At 37.2% G+C, this 16,224-nt stretch overlaps 6 protein-coding genes across 6 annotated transcripts; 4 read left to right on the top strand and 2 right to left on the bottom strand.

Annotated features, from left to right (window-relative positions):
* Nucleotides 1-1,634: 1,634 nt before the first annotated feature.
* GCK72_019862 (uncharacterized protein) lies at nucleotides 1,635-3,660 on the top strand (the record flags this gene model as incomplete). Its single annotated transcript, XM_053733265.1, has 8 exons — nucleotides 1,635-1,730; nucleotides 1,914-2,020; nucleotides 2,066-2,155; nucleotides 2,202-2,597; nucleotides 2,652-2,790; nucleotides 2,875-3,077; nucleotides 3,153-3,498; nucleotides 3,544-3,660. The coding sequence occupies 8 exons, from the start codon at nucleotides 1,635-1,637 to the stop codon at nucleotides 3,658-3,660; spliced, it is 1,494 nt and encodes a 497-aa protein (XP_053582178.1).
* A 148-nt stretch (nucleotides 3,661-3,808) lies between these two features.
* GCK72_019861 (uncharacterized protein) lies at nucleotides 3,809-5,053 on the bottom strand (the record flags this gene model as incomplete). The annotated part of the gene is made up of 4 exons (XM_003116546.2): nucleotides 3,809-3,841; nucleotides 4,464-4,795; nucleotides 4,846-4,991; nucleotides 5,034-5,053. The coding sequence occupies 4 exons, from the start codon at nucleotides 5,051-5,053 to the stop codon at nucleotides 3,809-3,811; spliced, it is 531 nt and encodes a 176-aa protein (XP_003116594.2).
* Nucleotides 5,054-5,971: 918 nt separating this feature from the next.
* GCK72_019860 (uncharacterized protein) lies at nucleotides 5,972-7,821 on the top strand (the record flags this gene model as incomplete). Its single annotated transcript, XM_003116233.2, has 9 exons — nucleotides 5,972-6,031; nucleotides 6,086-6,169; nucleotides 6,241-6,462; nucleotides 6,593-6,691; nucleotides 6,748-6,813; nucleotides 6,861-7,115; nucleotides 7,169-7,324; nucleotides 7,372-7,539; nucleotides 7,621-7,821. 9 exons carry the CDS (start codon nucleotides 5,972-5,974, stop codon nucleotides 7,819-7,821), a joined length of 1,311 nt encoding a protein of 436 aa, XP_003116281.2.
* A 770-nt stretch (nucleotides 7,822-8,591) lies between these two features.
* GCK72_019859 (uncharacterized protein) lies at nucleotides 8,592-11,778 on the top strand (the record flags this gene model as incomplete). The annotated part of the gene is made up of 9 exons (XM_003116558.2): nucleotides 8,592-8,651; nucleotides 8,713-8,796; nucleotides 8,869-9,090; nucleotides 9,141-9,239; nucleotides 9,296-9,361; nucleotides 9,407-9,661; nucleotides 9,709-9,849; nucleotides 10,012-10,176; nucleotides 11,575-11,778. 9 exons carry the CDS (start codon nucleotides 8,592-8,594, stop codon nucleotides 11,776-11,778), a joined length of 1,296 nt encoding a protein of 431 aa, XP_003116606.2.
* Nucleotides 11,779-12,453: 675 nt separating this feature from the next.
* On the bottom strand, nucleotides 12,454-13,659 carry GCK72_019858 (uncharacterized protein; the record flags this gene model as incomplete). The annotated part of the gene is made up of 4 exons (XM_053733264.1): nucleotides 12,454-12,542; nucleotides 12,592-12,907; nucleotides 12,957-13,021; nucleotides 13,458-13,659. The coding sequence occupies 4 exons, from the start codon at nucleotides 13,657-13,659 to the stop codon at nucleotides 12,454-12,456; spliced, it is 672 nt and encodes a 223-aa protein (XP_053582177.1).
* Nucleotides 13,660-14,537: 878 nt separating this feature from the next.
* Nucleotides 14,538-16,077, top strand: GCK72_019857 (uncharacterized protein; the record flags this gene model as incomplete). The annotated part of the gene is made up of 7 exons (XM_053733263.1): nucleotides 14,538-14,729; nucleotides 14,914-15,001; nucleotides 15,126-15,204; nucleotides 15,248-15,382; nucleotides 15,429-15,573; nucleotides 15,619-15,934; nucleotides 15,983-16,077. 7 exons carry the CDS (start codon nucleotides 14,538-14,540, stop codon nucleotides 16,075-16,077), a joined length of 1,050 nt encoding a protein of 349 aa, XP_053582176.1.
* Nucleotides 16,078-16,224: the final 147 nt, after the last annotated feature.

Raw genomic sequence — 16,224 nt, 5'->3', positions numbered from 1 at the left:
TACGTTGTTTAACGAGTGTCCCAGCCCACCCACCCAGTGAAAGAGAGACAAAGAACGAGGAAATGATATAACTAACGTGTATTTTCAGAAGGAGTCAAGAGATCGTTCATCGAGGAGCTCCAGATGAAAGTGGGGAGCGAGTTTTTACCACACATAGAAACTCTGAAAGCTGTGCCATTCGATTCGAAAGCGATGTCGACCGCCAAAGCCTACAAGGAAGAGAACGAGAAGAGGAATCTGTGGATTGCGCAGAGGAATCTTCCAGTGGACGAGTCGTCTCTGCTGCTGTATCTTGTCGATAAAGCGAAGAGAATCGGAAGTAGTGCATTGACAAGGATTTCAGCCGCTTATCAGACAGCAAACGAGAGTTTGTCCACCATTGGATCGTCCTTCGTGTCAGATCTCATCAGGTCAAAGAGAAGAGAGGAAATCCAGTCAAGAAAGAAGACGGTCGAAGTGACGGTTGAAGACGTTTCGAAGATAGTAGAGTTGGCGATGAAAGAGGACAGTCCGGCGAAAGATCGGGACGCTCTCTTGGCGGTGTTATCCTTCAACGTGATGCTGAGGGCATCGGAAGCGGCTGAAATTAAGTGGAGCGGAGTAAAGCAGAAAGATGGAATGATGGAAGTGTTCGTCGAAAAGGCTAAAAACGATCAATTGGGGTTAGGAAGACATTCCTACTTCAATTACACACCAGGAAGCGACACGGACATATTGATGTGTAGATGGAGACTCCGGACGAAGGGGAAGTGCCCGTACGTCTTCTCGAATCTCGACGGATCGGACAAACTGTCAGCTCAATCGATTTCTGCTCTATCGACGAAGATGCTGAAAGCGATAGGGAAACCAGGAGCGACGCATCACTGCTTCAGAAGAGGAGGAGCAAATCACATGAGGGCGAGCGGACACTCAATGGAGGAGATTCAAACTAGAGGAAGGTGGAGGTCGCTGGTCGGACTGCAGAGGTATATCAAGGATGTGCCGAGGGCACAAGGATGTTCACATCCACAAGAGATGCTCGAAGATCAAGTCGAGGACGACGAAGAATTCGAGTATAATAAATAATTGTTTAATTCTTTCTTGTTTGTTTTTGTTGAGTTAGACTAACGCACCTGTATCATTTCTATCATTTTCTGCATCTGTATCATTTCTCTCTATGGATCTCCCCGAATTTCTCTCATATCATGTTACATTCTAGTTTTTTTGTTACGTACGAGTGTACAATTCAGGTTAAAAAACGACCTACTTACACGACGTTAAAGACCTACTTACACGACGTTAAAGCTATGTTTTGAATAAAAGCTGTAATATAAACCCCTTTTTCGAAGTGATGAAACAGAAAAACTTATTCTCTTGGAGCGTAGAGGAAAGAGAATTCAAAATATTTATCTTTCCTCAAATCTTAAACAATGTACATTCTCTATTTAAATGCGTGACCCCTTAAAAAGTCATGACTCCTTTCCCTCTTGTTTCCTATTTCCCCCGTGACCCCCTGACACCCTCCTGACCTCTTCTAAGCTCCGCCCACTTTTTCCAGCACCGCCACAAAATAAAAAGTAGTGATTGAGAAAACTGATCATCAGTTCGAACAAACTTGGACAAGCAAACCAGCCTCGCTGAATATTCTCGTTGAGATGATTCTCGTCGTCGACGTTCTGAACGTCTTCAATAAATGCAGGACGTCATCAATTCTTCTGTTTGTCGTCGCATGTCTTATTCTGAATAATCAGGTGTGTATTGAGCTGGAGGGGATGGTCGAGCTTTTTTGTGCACACTGGTGGAAGCCATGTTTTCAGCATAAGGTTTTCGAAAGTTGTGCCAATAATTGAAAACTATTAGAAGGATTTAGAGTACGACTCACTAAAGTTTCAAAGAGACCTCAATAGCCTCTCACTCTCTTTGTCTATTTTCAGGTGCACGCACAGTCGACTGCAGCTCCACCTTATGCTGTAAAGGAATGGGACTTGGAGTCACCAATTGGAAGTATTCAGGGAACATATCAAATGGAATACACTTCAATGTAAGTTATCTGAAAGGGAGTCTGCGATAATATGTATATTTTCAGTGATGATCATCCACCGACTCTTGCAACTCTCTGGGAACTAGGAACAGGAGACTTTGATGTTACCGTTTGGCCACCGAAATATTGTGCTGCGTGAGTGTCGACGAATGAAGTTTTCTCTTTAACTTCCCCCTTTCAGTGTCCATGTGCTCTTCCTCCCAGCTTCCTCCAAAGGAGTAGGAAAGTTTCATGTCACAGAAAAAATTAAAACAGCTCCATACATTAAATTCTATCCACCGATTGGCAGAATTGATGTGTCTCTAGACGGAACAGATCAGGGTTTTTCGTCTCATTTCAATCAACGCAGTTCTGTTCGATTCAAACACGAATCCAGTTCAAAATACGTTTTGGAAGTGGCTGCGGAATACGTGGATAAGATCAGAAAGTTCAATGATGCAAGCTCGAATATGAAGAGTGTGAATTTCGATTTGATGAATAAGGTTGCACTCGTTCTCACAAATAGTCGATACTGTATTGCACACATTACTCGAGATGGACGGAACACTGAATTCTATCAACTTTTCTCACCTGAACAGTGAGTTGTTTTTGCATGGTTCTTTTCTATTTTCTATTCATTCCACTGTTTCAGTTATAAAGACAAAAATAAGCTTCCACAAGTTTTGACAACTTATCTTCATCCGACAGGGATCAGTTCACTCTTCATGCCGGTAGTCAATCCAAAAGATGGGAAGGCCTTGGAAACAGCAAAAACGGTAGATTTGTTACCGGTAAGTGAATTTCAGTATGATATTGATTGATTCAAAATGAATTTAAATGGAAGAATTAAACCAACCAAATAAACTAATTTTCAGGTGTTGAAACCCACTGATCCTGTTGACCTTTCAAAATCGAGACTTAAAGATAAGTGCAATGGATATGTAACAACCTCTAAAAATAAACTGAAGAAGGCGATAGGACTGATTACGGGTGAATCATGGTTGATAAGGGAAAACAACAACAAAATCGTCGATAGATACGAGTCTGTCACTGTTAGTATTGGACCGACATGTAGCTGGTAAGTTTGAAATTAAATAGGGCTGGAGAGTTCCAAGAAAAATTTTAGTTCTCCTCAATAGTTTCTTCCTTTTAGGATTCGTTTGTGGATAACCAAAGAAACTAAACAAATGGATCAATACGAGAAGGAAATGAAACTCTCAGAAACCATTGACATCTTCTTCGAACAACAGTTTTTTGTTGGACCAGACAGTGACGAAGCTCGTCCACTAGCCGGAAGCTCTTCGAACATAAACAAACTGAAATTCAGAAGACATAAACCTAATCCTGATCAGAAAAAATATATAGTTCAGATGTCATACGGAAGAGATTCAGGACCAAGTCTCCCATATATTGAATACTTCCAAATGCCAAGTTTCCATGAACAATCAATGCGTTTCAACTTGATCAAGGCTCCTAACTGTGAAGCTAACATCATTTCTGTAGGTTGCAGAAAAAAATTGACAGATTATTTCAAATTATTGCAGGCTTCGGAAGTGATTTCTCAAACAGCTAATCCAGGAACAGTAAATTTGTTAAGTGTCGGAGATTGTAAGCGTTTCGTTTTGAAAAATGTAAACAAAGTCGATGTGGCCGATGAATAATAAAAACGAGTGAACTTCTATTCCTACTCCCTATTTCTTTGATATTTTAAATTTAGTAAGGGACTTATGAGACTAATAAAATTTTTGATGTAATATTATGAATTTATATATTCTTTTTCTGCTAAATTGTAGTCTCTAGTAGCTGTTTTTACAAACTTGGACCAGACTTGGACTCGATTCGCTGAAAATTGATGTTTTTTTAAGTCCTCATATTTGAAGAAAAAAGAGTCACTGCTTGTTTGCAAAAAGTTTTTCAAAAGTTGTCAGTCTATAAGTTTTATGGAGCTTCAATAAAAATCTGCCAGGTTACATGAATAATCAATGAAATCTTTGAAACCTGGACTTCTCAACATATTTCAATGCAACAGATATTTGAGTAAAGGTTCGTAGAAAAACAAGATTCATCAATGGGATAACGTCTTCTTATACACCACGTTGTAACTTCATTGAAAAATTAAACGAGAGTTTACTTAAAACATGTTTACAGAATTCCTAGATAAGGAAGAGATTGTCGGACGTTTCCTTCGCAATAAAATATTGACTGTTGCTTCTCGATAAGCTTTATGAACGCATAACATAGTTATGGTTGAGAATATTCCATGAGTTGTCAACCAAATGATAGAAATGTTTGTGAATAGCATATCCACATGACGAAATACGCCAGAAATTATAAGACAAAGAGCGGGGGGAGCAAGAACAAGTATGGGAACGAATACTTGGACACATAGAGATTTGAAGAATTTCTTTTGCATACAATATGTCTTTTGGGATAGTCCTTTCTGTTTTGATAAGTAAAACATTACTCGGAATGTGAAATAAAACGCTTGGCAGGCAGAAATAAAGAAAAAGCTGAAAAGGCAAGCCATTGCTGGTCCAGTGTTTGAAGTCAACATGAAGACTCCAGGTTTCTCGAAAATATTTTGAGGTAGACATGGGAACTCATTGTATGTTAGTTTCTTTGCATTTTGTAGACTTGGAATTTCAAAAAATAAGGGAATCATGCAGATGAAAGTTAGAAAGTAGTAGCTTCCAAAGTGAATGCATCTCTTGATAAAACGACTTCTTGTATCCGAGTCTAATCGAACCAAATGGTTGTAACGATCTTCAAAAAACAAAACAAGAGCAGGACCGAGAACTGAAATATCAAAGATTTAAAAAATTGTAACTTGAATATCCACGACTCACGCATAACAGACGTAAAGCCAGAGTAGACTTGGAACATAGTGAGTACTCCAAACCATGTCAAAACTCCCATAGGATACCCTACGGCAGCAGAGAAAAAAGTATAAGGAACGACGAGAACATTCATGGTCACGTCTGACAAGAAACACCTGAAATAGGAGATTCGGCTGATTTCAGGAATTTAAACTCACGTTAAATGGACCACTAGCATTGAAAACTGAACTTTTTTCATGTTTGAAGGAGTTTTGAAAATAATTATGTAAGTTCCAAGAGCATCTAGTGGAACTTGAATCACAGATAAAATATGTAAAGATAATGAAAAGAATTCGTCCGTTTCAAAATAACTACCTCGCCACGTACACATAAATATATTATTTGAATTAGTTCTCTAGATTTATAGAGTGGATTGGCAAATTGACTTTTTTCGACAAATTACCTTCACGTAGGGCGGGCCTCTATGTATTAAAAAAACCACCTGCAATTCATAAATCAATTTTCAGAAGGTCTTATTCTTTCTGGAGTTGTTTGCTTCATTCAAGAAAACCAGGGGTCCTCAATGACTCCTATCTGAAGATCTAGAATTTTTCTATTTGAATGCAAGGCTGAAAATAGAAACATCTACAGCATGTTTCTCACCTTGACCCATTTGATCTACATCCCAGCAGGGGGTAACCCGTATGCATCTGACCGCTAAAAGAATTCAAATATTCTTTTCCTTCTCTCCTTCCCGCCTGCTCTATCTTTCCCTCCCTATCCTCCCGTCTAGACCCTCTCTTTCCCTCTTTTATTCAAAGAGTCATTCATCTTATTTCGATGTGACTGAACTCCTTACGATGAGCATTCAAATGTTTTCATCTCCCTGTTTCTTTCTTTTGTTCTTCCTAATTGAAATTTTGGAAGAGAGAGGTGGTCAGCAAATTATCAAATTTCGAATCGATCGATATAAATTGTTTCCAATCAAGTCAAGTCAAACCAAGTTTCCGTTCTTTTTTTTCTTTCATTGTTTCTTTCTTTCAAACTGCGGCTTTTGTATCCTTCTCACCCGTTCCCCGTGTGAATCATATTTCATATTTATCAAAACATTTCTGAACATCTATTTTCTCTTCCCAAATTATGCTAATTTCAGGCGATGACGACCGAAATCATTTCATTCGGATTCTCGTGTGAATTGAATGATGAAACCGTAAAGGTATGTTGATACATTTTGAAAAATTAGTAGATATACGAGTTCAATAACTTTCAGATTTATACAATTGAGCATGGAATCGTCGAATTGAAAAATACTGGAGATTTGGAACTCGGGGTTTGGTACGATTTGAGTGAAAAAGTAAGTTTTTGTTATGGTTCAATCGAACAATGTTTTTTTGGAGCAATCAATAATGAAACTGATTTATTCAGAGTCTTGAACAACGGAACAAATACGAAAACAAACAATGCGACGTGTGGGAGGAGGATGGAGAAGTATTCGCTAGAGTATTGGCTATTGGACCCAACAGTTTCTTTCTCGATAAGGATATCAGTCAAAAGTATAAATATGCGGTCTGGAATCCATTCTTGAAATTTCTTGACGATGGAGATAATCTCTTCAAAGATAAAATTAGAGGAGATGATGTTGTTGAGGTTGGTTTTTCATGTTGAAGCGATAGGGTCTGAAAAATAATTCTTTAAAGAGGAGGTAATACAAATTTAAAAATATTCATTAGCACCATTTAGCAGTTCAGCACTTTGGTACAAATAAATTACTTTTCAGATTATTGTCAAGTATGCTCCATGGAAAAACGGCAACTTTAAAATCGTAGAACTCATCGAAGAGGCACCATTCGAAGGCTCTTCATACTGTCGGCTTACAGTAAGAAATCAACAAATTCAAATCTCCTTTCAAACATAAATTTTTCTAACTTTCAGCCATGGACGCTTGAGCAAATGGCAAGAAACATGACGGAGGCTCTTCTGCCAAAACCGAATTCCATCGTAAGTTTAACTGTTCTCCGGAGTGTCGCCAATTCTTGAAATTTCAGTGTATCGACCAGTTTAGAAGAATCCAACCATTTGACGTCCAAGTGGGAGTCTGCATAAAAGCGGAAGCCGTGAATGTTGCGTTTCCGAAGACGGTTAAACCGAGCTTAGGAGTTAAACCAATGTGCTCCTATCTGTTCACTCCCACATTAGGACTCGTCCGTTGGTGCATACGTGAAATGAAGACTACGGAACCAACATCATCGAAGGCAGCTGTGTATAATGTGAACAGTGACATGTTCGAAGTCGGCAAACGCGTTCGTCTAATGGAGAAATGTTTCTTGAAATACTAAAGATGCAATACTTTCAGCTTGGAAAGTGGTTCTCTTTCAAATTGGTTGAAGCAAAAAAATACAGGAGTGACGAACCGATAAGAGCACGAGCGTTGATCAGAACAACGGCTGGAAATGTGAATGAGGTCCAAGTTGTTCCAAAAGAGACACGTGTCGTGAATGGAGAAGTAGAGGTAAGGAAATAACATGAACCACCATCCGGACTGTTCTTAGTTTTCAGATTGAAGCGAGCTTCCTCTTCGACCCAAAAATGTTTGAATCGGAGGAGAACAGTCTGATCGAGGATTGGAATCTTAGACATGAGGGACTCAGAACAGACACTCATTTCTGGGATACCAATTTGGGAAGAGTCGAAGTTTATCCCACTGAATCTGAGACTATCATTCGGGTACGTATTTAATAAAGATCAGTTGAAATGATTTAGTTGTAGACCTTGTCAGAAAATCTATCACAATGACAAATATTTCAGGCTATAGAGAGTCACCGTCAAAGTCTGGGACCTCGGGAGGCCGAGAAACTGGAAAAGGAAGCGATCGTCGTCTCGGTCACCTCTGTGGTTCACGTGAACTTTATTAGAAACTTCGAGAAATATCCAAATCATGGAATCTTTGTTGCCAGAAGAGTCAACACAATTTGCTACCTCAATGGTGGAAACATTATTTATCAATGATAAGAAATTTATCAACAATTCTCGATTTCATCTTTTTCTCCCTCCCAGTTTTCCATCCATCATACTTTAACTCTACCAAAATCTCATTCTCTTCATCTCGATTGCCCACTCAATGACATTATTATATTGTTGCCCTTTTCGAATCTCTTTTCCATGATAAGATAAGCTCTTTGTTCTGGTTTTGTTCCCCACCTCCTCACTGATTTTTGTTTAATATTATCTATTGCTGTTGCTGTTTTTCATGAAATATGAATTGTTTTTAATTTCGAAACGTGTTTGTTTTCTCTCTGAAAATACTCGTTGATTCAACACTAACAGTTTTATTTTCTCTCTTTGCGTCTCTTCACCTCAACTGGCTTTCTTTTATAAAAAGTGAGACAACACTCCATGTACCTCCATGGTTCTTCACAGCTTCACCTCAGCAAACGCGCTCTTTTGGCGTTTGAAATGTAGAACGGTCTAGATGTCTATGTGTTCATTTTTTTTACCTAAAAAGCCTCACTTAGCCGAAACTTTTTTCTGTTAAAGTTAAATGACCGCTGCTAGGATAATTTTAATTATAAGTTATTCATTACTAGAATAGCTGAAGTTCCACTTGCTTGCAGTTTCCAAAAAACCCTATTCATTGTTCCGTTTCCATTTCAAAGTTCCCAAACTACGGCTTATCCTTATCACCCGTTTCCCGTGTAAATCGAATTCAATAAAGCTTTTTTGTATCAAAGCAATTCTGAAAATCTATTTTCCCTCCCAATATAAGCTCATTTCAGCCGATGAGCTCCGGAATCTCTTCATTCGGGTTCTCGTGTGAATTGAATGATGAAACCGTGAAGGTATGTTATCAGTACATACATTTTGAAACATTCGTAGATAGACGAGTTGAATAATTTTCAGATTTATACAATTGAGCATGGAATCGTCGAATTGAAAAATACTGGAGATTTGGAACTTGGCGTTTGGTACGATATATGGGAAAATGTAAGTATTTTGTTATGGTTCATAAGAACGAACTTTCTTTGGAGCAATCAGTGATGAAACTAATATTTTCAGAGTCTCGAAGCACGCGACGAATACGAAAACAAAAGATGCGAAGTGTGGGAGGAGGATGGAGAAGTATTTGCTAAAGTGTTGGCTATTGGACCCAACAATTTCTTTCTCCCGCCGAAAATCCATAAAAAATATAAGTATGCGGTCTGGAATCCTTTTCTCAAATATCTTGACGATGGAGATAATCTCTTCAAAGATAAAGTTAGAGGAGATGATGTTGTTGAGGTTAGTTATTCAGTATTAAAGTCGAGAGAATATGAGACATTACTTTTCAGATTGTTGTCAAGTATGCTCCATGGAAAAACGGCAACTTTAAAATCATAGAACTCATCGAAGAGGCACCATTCGAAGGCTCTTCATACTGTCGGCTTACAGTAAGAAATCAACAAATTCAAATCTCCTTTCAAACATAAATTTTCTTAACTTTCAGCCATGGACCCTAGAATTTATGGGGCTAACCATGAAAGAGGCTGCTTTCCCAAGACCCAATAACCCGGTAAGAAAAATCTTGTGAAAAATTCAAAAGTCCGAATTTTCTCAGTGTGTCAAGAAGGATAGAGTACCACCATCAGATGATGTCCAAATGGGACTTTGTATCAAAGCGTCCTACAGAAACGTGGCGTTCCGTCAAGAAACTGGAGGATCAACTGAATATTGTTCGTATCTTTTCAATCCGGTACTTGGACTCACTCGATGGATGCCAAAGGAGACGGCAAGTGTACAACATGAAAACCCAGAAGCCAATAAACTCTCACTAGGACAAGTAGAAGACGATCCCTTAAAAGTCGAACATAGAGTGAGTTCATTCATTTTACGAGGACAATTGCACATCCATTTAACCAGATCGGAAAATGGTACACATATTCATTGAACGCAAATAAGAAAGGAAGTCGATATTCTGCAGTTAATAAAACTACTGCCAAGAAAGTGACTGAATTCCAGAACCCACCCAAAGTCACACGTGTTGTGGATGGAGAAGTTGAGGTGAGTCATACCCTAACCTTCTTGAAATGAAAAGGCTCAGAATTGATGAAATGATCAAAAGTTTCATCAAAAGCTGTGCTTTTTTCATTTTGGTTCCAATAGTTTTTAAACCCAAACTCTTGTTATATTCTCCCTCGATTTATCCCAATTGCAATTTTATAGATCGAAGCAAGCTTCCTTTTCGACTACGATATGTTCGAAGCTCCTGAAAATCGTCAGACCAAAGATGGGCAACGTTTCCCAGGACTTAGTAAGGATGCCCATTTTTGGGATCACAATCTGGGAAGAGTGGAAATTTACCCGAATATCTCGATGGAAATCATTCAGGTATCATTTTCAGTTTATGATGTGTTAGTAGTAGATTGGAGACCAGAACAATAGACTACGGGGAACGAAAAAAGGGAAAACATTCAATCCTATTAGGTTGATGCATAAGTTTCTTTCTTTTTTTGGGTCATTTTTGGTATGAAATTTCTAGAAGACTAATAGTTCACATAATAAGAAACATTGTTGGCTAGTACCAATAACTCATTGTGATTATACCTGTGACTTGACATCCACCATCCGCCTAATCTCAGCCGGAGGCACGTCAAAACACTTGAGGAACCCTTTTTTGGTACCATTCTTCGTCTCCATTTTTTTCCTAGAAAATGTTGACAAGAATTGGTGAGCTATTCAGAATTAAAACAAGCAAAAACATTTACTTATAAAAAGCAAATAAAGGCATTCCAACTAAGCAACGATAGTTCAGTGCGGGTCCCTGATGAAAGGTTAGGATCAGCAATTTAGGAGTGTCCCAGTATTTTTAATATTTCTTTAACTGTAGTTAGGGAAATTGGTGGAAATGTTGGTTATTGAGTAAAGTAGACATTGATGTTTCTAAATTTACTTTGTTTTCAATATTCACATCATTTGTACTTTTTCGCAGGAAGCCCGAAGTCAACATCATCAAAATCACTTTATTTTTGAGTTTGATGAGGCCTATTGCTCCTACCTCTAAAGCAATCCACTAGATATTTAGTACATTTTTAGATCAATGTGTGTACTATTGATTACTTACAATAAAATAATTCAGACTTATTTGTGAGCGTTCAGAAGAGACCTAGACTCCACTCAGGTATAGTACACAAAATTTCTCGAATGCGCGAAAATCATAAAAAATTTATCAGCCAAGTTTTATCACTTAATTTGATGGCTTTGTCATAAACTTTTTTAAGACATAATTTACTCATGTTATCCTCTAACTTTTACAAATAGTTTGGTACAAATGTTCTCTCAAATATTTCTGTAATCTGTTTGAACCCAGCTGAACCATGGTTTCTCGTTGCTGTCGATCGTCTTATCACAACTTTTTTGTTTTTAACATTCCGACTAAAAACTAAAACGTGTTAACAAGATCAAATCTTGTTCTATAAATTGCGTTCAATTTCTTATGAAGATCTTATCATTTCGATAGCAATGCGATAAAAATCAAAAAACTTTCCAAAACAGGCACATGGTTGGCGATCAAAAAAGCCATCGTTTTCACGAGCGGACTGTCTAGGCACCAACTTGAAACATTATATGTTAGCCACTAAAGAGGTCATAAAAATGCGAAAAAGTTTGGGTTGAAAAACAACCTCATCGCTGAGAGACCGGGGGCCAAAGTCACACCTTCAAAAAAGAAAGAAACTTATGCATCAACCTAATAAATAAAACATTTTAATAATTTTTTAATAAACTCAGGCCGTTGAAAATCATCGCGAAGGACTGGACCCAACCGAATCGGAGTTGCTCATGAATGAAGCAATCGTCGTCTCGGTCACCGCTGTGGTTCTCCGGAACTTTATGAGAAACTTTGAGAACTATCCAAATAATGGAATCTTTGTTGCAAAGACACTCGACACAATTTGTTACCTTAATGGTGGAAAAATCATATATCAAAGATAAGAATTTTATCAATTGTTGATAAGTTTTTTAAAAATTCTTCTCCGTTTTTGTTTTCATTCTTTGACTTTTTCTAATTTGACTCTTTTTATCTCGATTACCCGCTCATTGTTGAATTTCTCGCTCATATTGGTAAACTTTTTCGACTCTCCCTTTTTACTCCGTTTTGTATTTATAAATATTATTTATTAGCAACTCAACTTTTTAAAAGTTTTAATGACCAACCGTAACAGTAATTTTTTCTAAATTCTTCCCCAAAAAACTGCCACTTGACATCACTTCTGTTTTTATGAGTAAGTCAACCAGAGTACAGCCAAGTTCAGAAAAAGATATGAAGAAGAAAAATAAGAACCCAGCGATTGCGAAGATTTTGTGAAGATCACATAAGTTTACAGATATTGATTAGGCTCACAGTGACAGTAAGAGGTACTAAAAATTATTAGGAGAAGTTGCGAGAACTTTGTCCATTCTGATTGTAATTGTTTTTCGATGTTGTCAACGACAATTTTTATTTTGCCGCGGGCTGTTCCTGTCTAGATTAGATGATTTGTTATGAACATTGTAGTAAAAAATGAACGAAGAATGAGTTATTCAGAGATCAGCTTAATGTTCAATAGAGAAAATAGGATTCAGAGGTTTAAAATATATTGTATTTAAAGTTTAAAAACAATGACCTATTCAAGTAAACACAGCTCTACTGATAACATTTGAGAATTTTGTATCATCTGGTCTGATCGTTGAACTCGGTTTTTTGAAAAGCAGGAAGTCTGGAAAAGAACAAATGAGGAATGAGATATTGACTATTATTAAACTCACTCTTAATAGCCTCTCGATAAGGCTTGATGATAATCAAACTTGGCAATGGATCAATCGCAGGAAATAATCCAATTGTCACAATTATAACATCCCCGTATAATTGCTTTCCAACACCTAAAAGTGAGCTGACGACTATGAAAGTGGTGGGGACGTGAATGAGAATCATTGGGATGATGGTTTGAATGACGAGTGAGTAGAACAATTGTCTTTGGAGGGATTGAGCCAATGAGGATAAGTTCTCGCAAGAAGAAGCTAACTCTCGAATCGCTTTATGAGCTTTCACAGCAAAATATATCATAGTGATAAGGGAGAGAGCCTGATAACGGATGATTGAACATTCCAACAACAAAATAGGAGAAACTCACCACAATAGAACTCATCAGAATGAGACCGTTCATATTATTCCAGTTGACTTCTTGTACTTCTGAACCTAGAGGAGTTCGGTAGAAATTGAACCCGTAGTAAACCAATTCATCGATTGAAAAATGTTTAAGACTTTCAATGTTTGCTCTGAAAGCGTGAAATAAATTTCGTGATTTGAATATTAAAACTACCTCTGGAAAACTTCCAAAGCATTGTCGAATCGTAAGAAAACATGAATTGTGAAAGCATACACAAAACCACATATAAAAGGAACACTGAACCAAATTATAAGCATCAGAGAACCTGACACCCATTGTCTGTTTCTAAATTCACAGGAGTTGACACATGAAAAATGGTTTCTTTGAGCAGAACTCACCCCGTAACCATAAAATAACGAAATATGAAATGAATCTCAAAACATGCCATTGCAATTCCATATGAGGCCCCCCAAAGAACTGAAATCCCTTGTGTTTTTGATTCGAAAGAAAAGAAAAAGAACTCACGGACTAATGGATAAGCCAACCATAACGGTAAGATTGTCCTCGTAGAGTTAGTTCCAACAGTCCAAAAACTTCCATTTAGTATCACTTCTGGTTTCAGTAGAATGTCAATCAAAGCATAACAAAGTTCTGAGATTGACATGAAAACCATCAAATATTTATATGAACCCAGTGACTTTGGTGATTTTCTGAGGACCACAATCATCAATAGAATATTGATAAAACAGGAGAAAACAGTTAATACCAGTTTAGAAATATCACATAACTCGAAATTCATTTTCGTAGTTGGTAGGTAGTACGTGAGGATATGAATGAGTGAGTAGAAGATAAGGAAATGGAAATCTGTCATTCTGATTCTAGTTACATTTCTCGTGTTGTCGACATCGTTGGTTGTCTAGGTAAGACGTTTTGATGTCACATGGATGGATATCCAATCATCATTCGGTTGGACTTCTAAACATGACCTAACTTTTTGAGGGATTAGTCAAAAGTTCAAACAAAAAAAACGTTAGTCAACATTCATTGAATTTATCAAGAAGGTATTACTAAAGATATTTTCAGAAACTACCAATACGTCACTCTCCACTTTCATCATATTCTTCTAGTCTAGAAGAATCTAGAATTGGAAAAAAATAATCAGGAAAAACGGTTATCTTTCCAGAGACAATATCAGGAATTGTCGTGACAGACTGGCCAGCCAACAAGTTATAGTATTTTTTCGAATTAGATAAACTCAGATACACAATTATTTGAGAGTTCTCTCATATCAAAAACACATCAAACAAAGACACGGACAACTGTATCTTTTCTGGTTATCTCATCAATTTCGTCGTGAATCATTCCTCTTACAGTTTTGCATTCATAGTAGATTTTTCTAAAGTCTTCCCTGATTTTGAAAAACGTATTGTATTTTCCTGAGTGATTAATCATTTCCAAAGAAGAGTCTTGTTATTGTCATTACTTTTTGTCAAAAACAATGTAGTTGAGATATCGAACGAATGCAATTTTCGTTCAGCACAAAAACTGTTCCATCAAAGATCTCATTCTATTCATTTTTTCTTTTTCGAGCCCACCGAACACAACATGATATTTTGGGCTCCATTTCTACGTTTCGTTCAGCAAACGTCAGCAATTATAGCGTTCTTTACAAACGCTCTGTTGATCTGGTTGATTGTCAATAAGTCTCCAAAAGCAATGTTTTCATACAAACACATTATGGTTTTTACGTCGGTTTTTGAGATATTCTATGCCATGATTGACTTGTTGATTGGACCGGTAAGTGATTGTATGGGAGATGAAATTTCCAGAAAATTCATAATTGATATGACTCTGCCGCATTTTGATGAAGGTTTTCGTACTCCGGTTTAACAGTTCAAGAGAAATCTTATCAGCAAGATTTTAATAGAAATAACTAAATTTATCGTCTGAAAATTTTATTTCCATTTTCTTTGTTTTACAGGAGCTAATAACAAAAAGTACATATTGGATTGCTGAAACCGATTCTACGAAAACATGGTTACCTCTGTCTATTGTCTATCCACTTTTGCGTAAGTTTATTCTAAGAATCGAATAGTTACGAAAACCAGTGATCGAACTACTGATGATCGAAAAAAACTCGTAAAAAATACAGACTTTTTAAAAGAAAATAGTTTCTAATCTCATGATTTTCAGTTGCCTGGGGAGGGTCATTCGGAATCGCTTTAGCTAGCTTCATTGTCCATTTCATGTTCCGGTATTTCACACTTGTCGGGTAAACACTACTAAAAATTCAAGAAGAAAAATAGACATTCCAGAAACAAGAAGTTGGTTTCCGGAAAGAGTTTCATGTTATACATCTGGCTGAGTATTCCCATTATTTCCGGTATCATGTACGCTGTGTTGACTCATATATTTCTACAAGAAAATGAATTAATGGACACTCTGATAAGGTTGGTTTGTTGGGAATGGAATAGAAATGTAATGAAACATTTTCAGCACAGAAATAAAGTCACTCCGATATGTTCATAAAAACGAGATGTTGTATTATGGATTCAGTTTGTATGCGACACTTCCAAATGTAGAAATTCAAGAGATACATTGGAAACATGTCAATGGAATTTCATTTATTGGGACTTGTATTGTAAGTTGCTCATTTATGTGTTAATTTCCATGAAACTCATTTCAGACATTCTCATTCTTTGCAATGACATTTTTTGCGGTCAAAGGGTACTCGGCAATTAAAAAACTCAACGATTCGAATACAAACTCTTCATCTCTTTCAAAAGCCCTTCAATCCCAACTATTCAATTCTTTGGTCATACAAACTGCGATTCCAGTCATTTTAATTCATGTACCATCTACAATGATTCTCATCTGCTCTTTCATGAACACAACTGAAGAAGTGTACGGACATGTTTTCACTGTGGCAGTCTCTTTGTTTCCGGTTATTGACCCGTTGCCAAGTATGATTATTATTCAACCATACCGCAGAGCTATTAAAAGTGAGAAGAGCTGCATATTGAGTGTTCGAAATCTAGATATTGTTTCAGCGTGCTTCAGACCCGAAGCCTCAACTCAAAACTCAGCTGTAATGAGAGTAAATCCCAAGTCTCTCAATATCACGTCAAGAGTTGTTACTTTCTAAAAACTAACTTTTGTCATATTTGTCTGGATCACAAATAAATGGAAATTAATACTTTGTACTTTGATCAGAAGTTCTGGAAACTAGAAGCCGTTTTCTCTTCAGCGGGGTGCACTTGTGTAATCTTTTCAAGCCGACACATCTCCTTCC

Source organism: Caenorhabditis remanei, chromosome V, assembly GCF_010183535.1.
Source record: "Caenorhabditis remanei strain PX506 chromosome V, whole genome shotgun sequence".
NCBI lineage: Eukaryota > Metazoa > Nematoda > Chromadorea > Rhabditida > Rhabditidae > Caenorhabditis > Caenorhabditis remanei.
The sequence above is the reverse complement of the archived record's forward strand: the minus strand, read 5'-3'. Positions and strand labels throughout refer to the sequence as shown.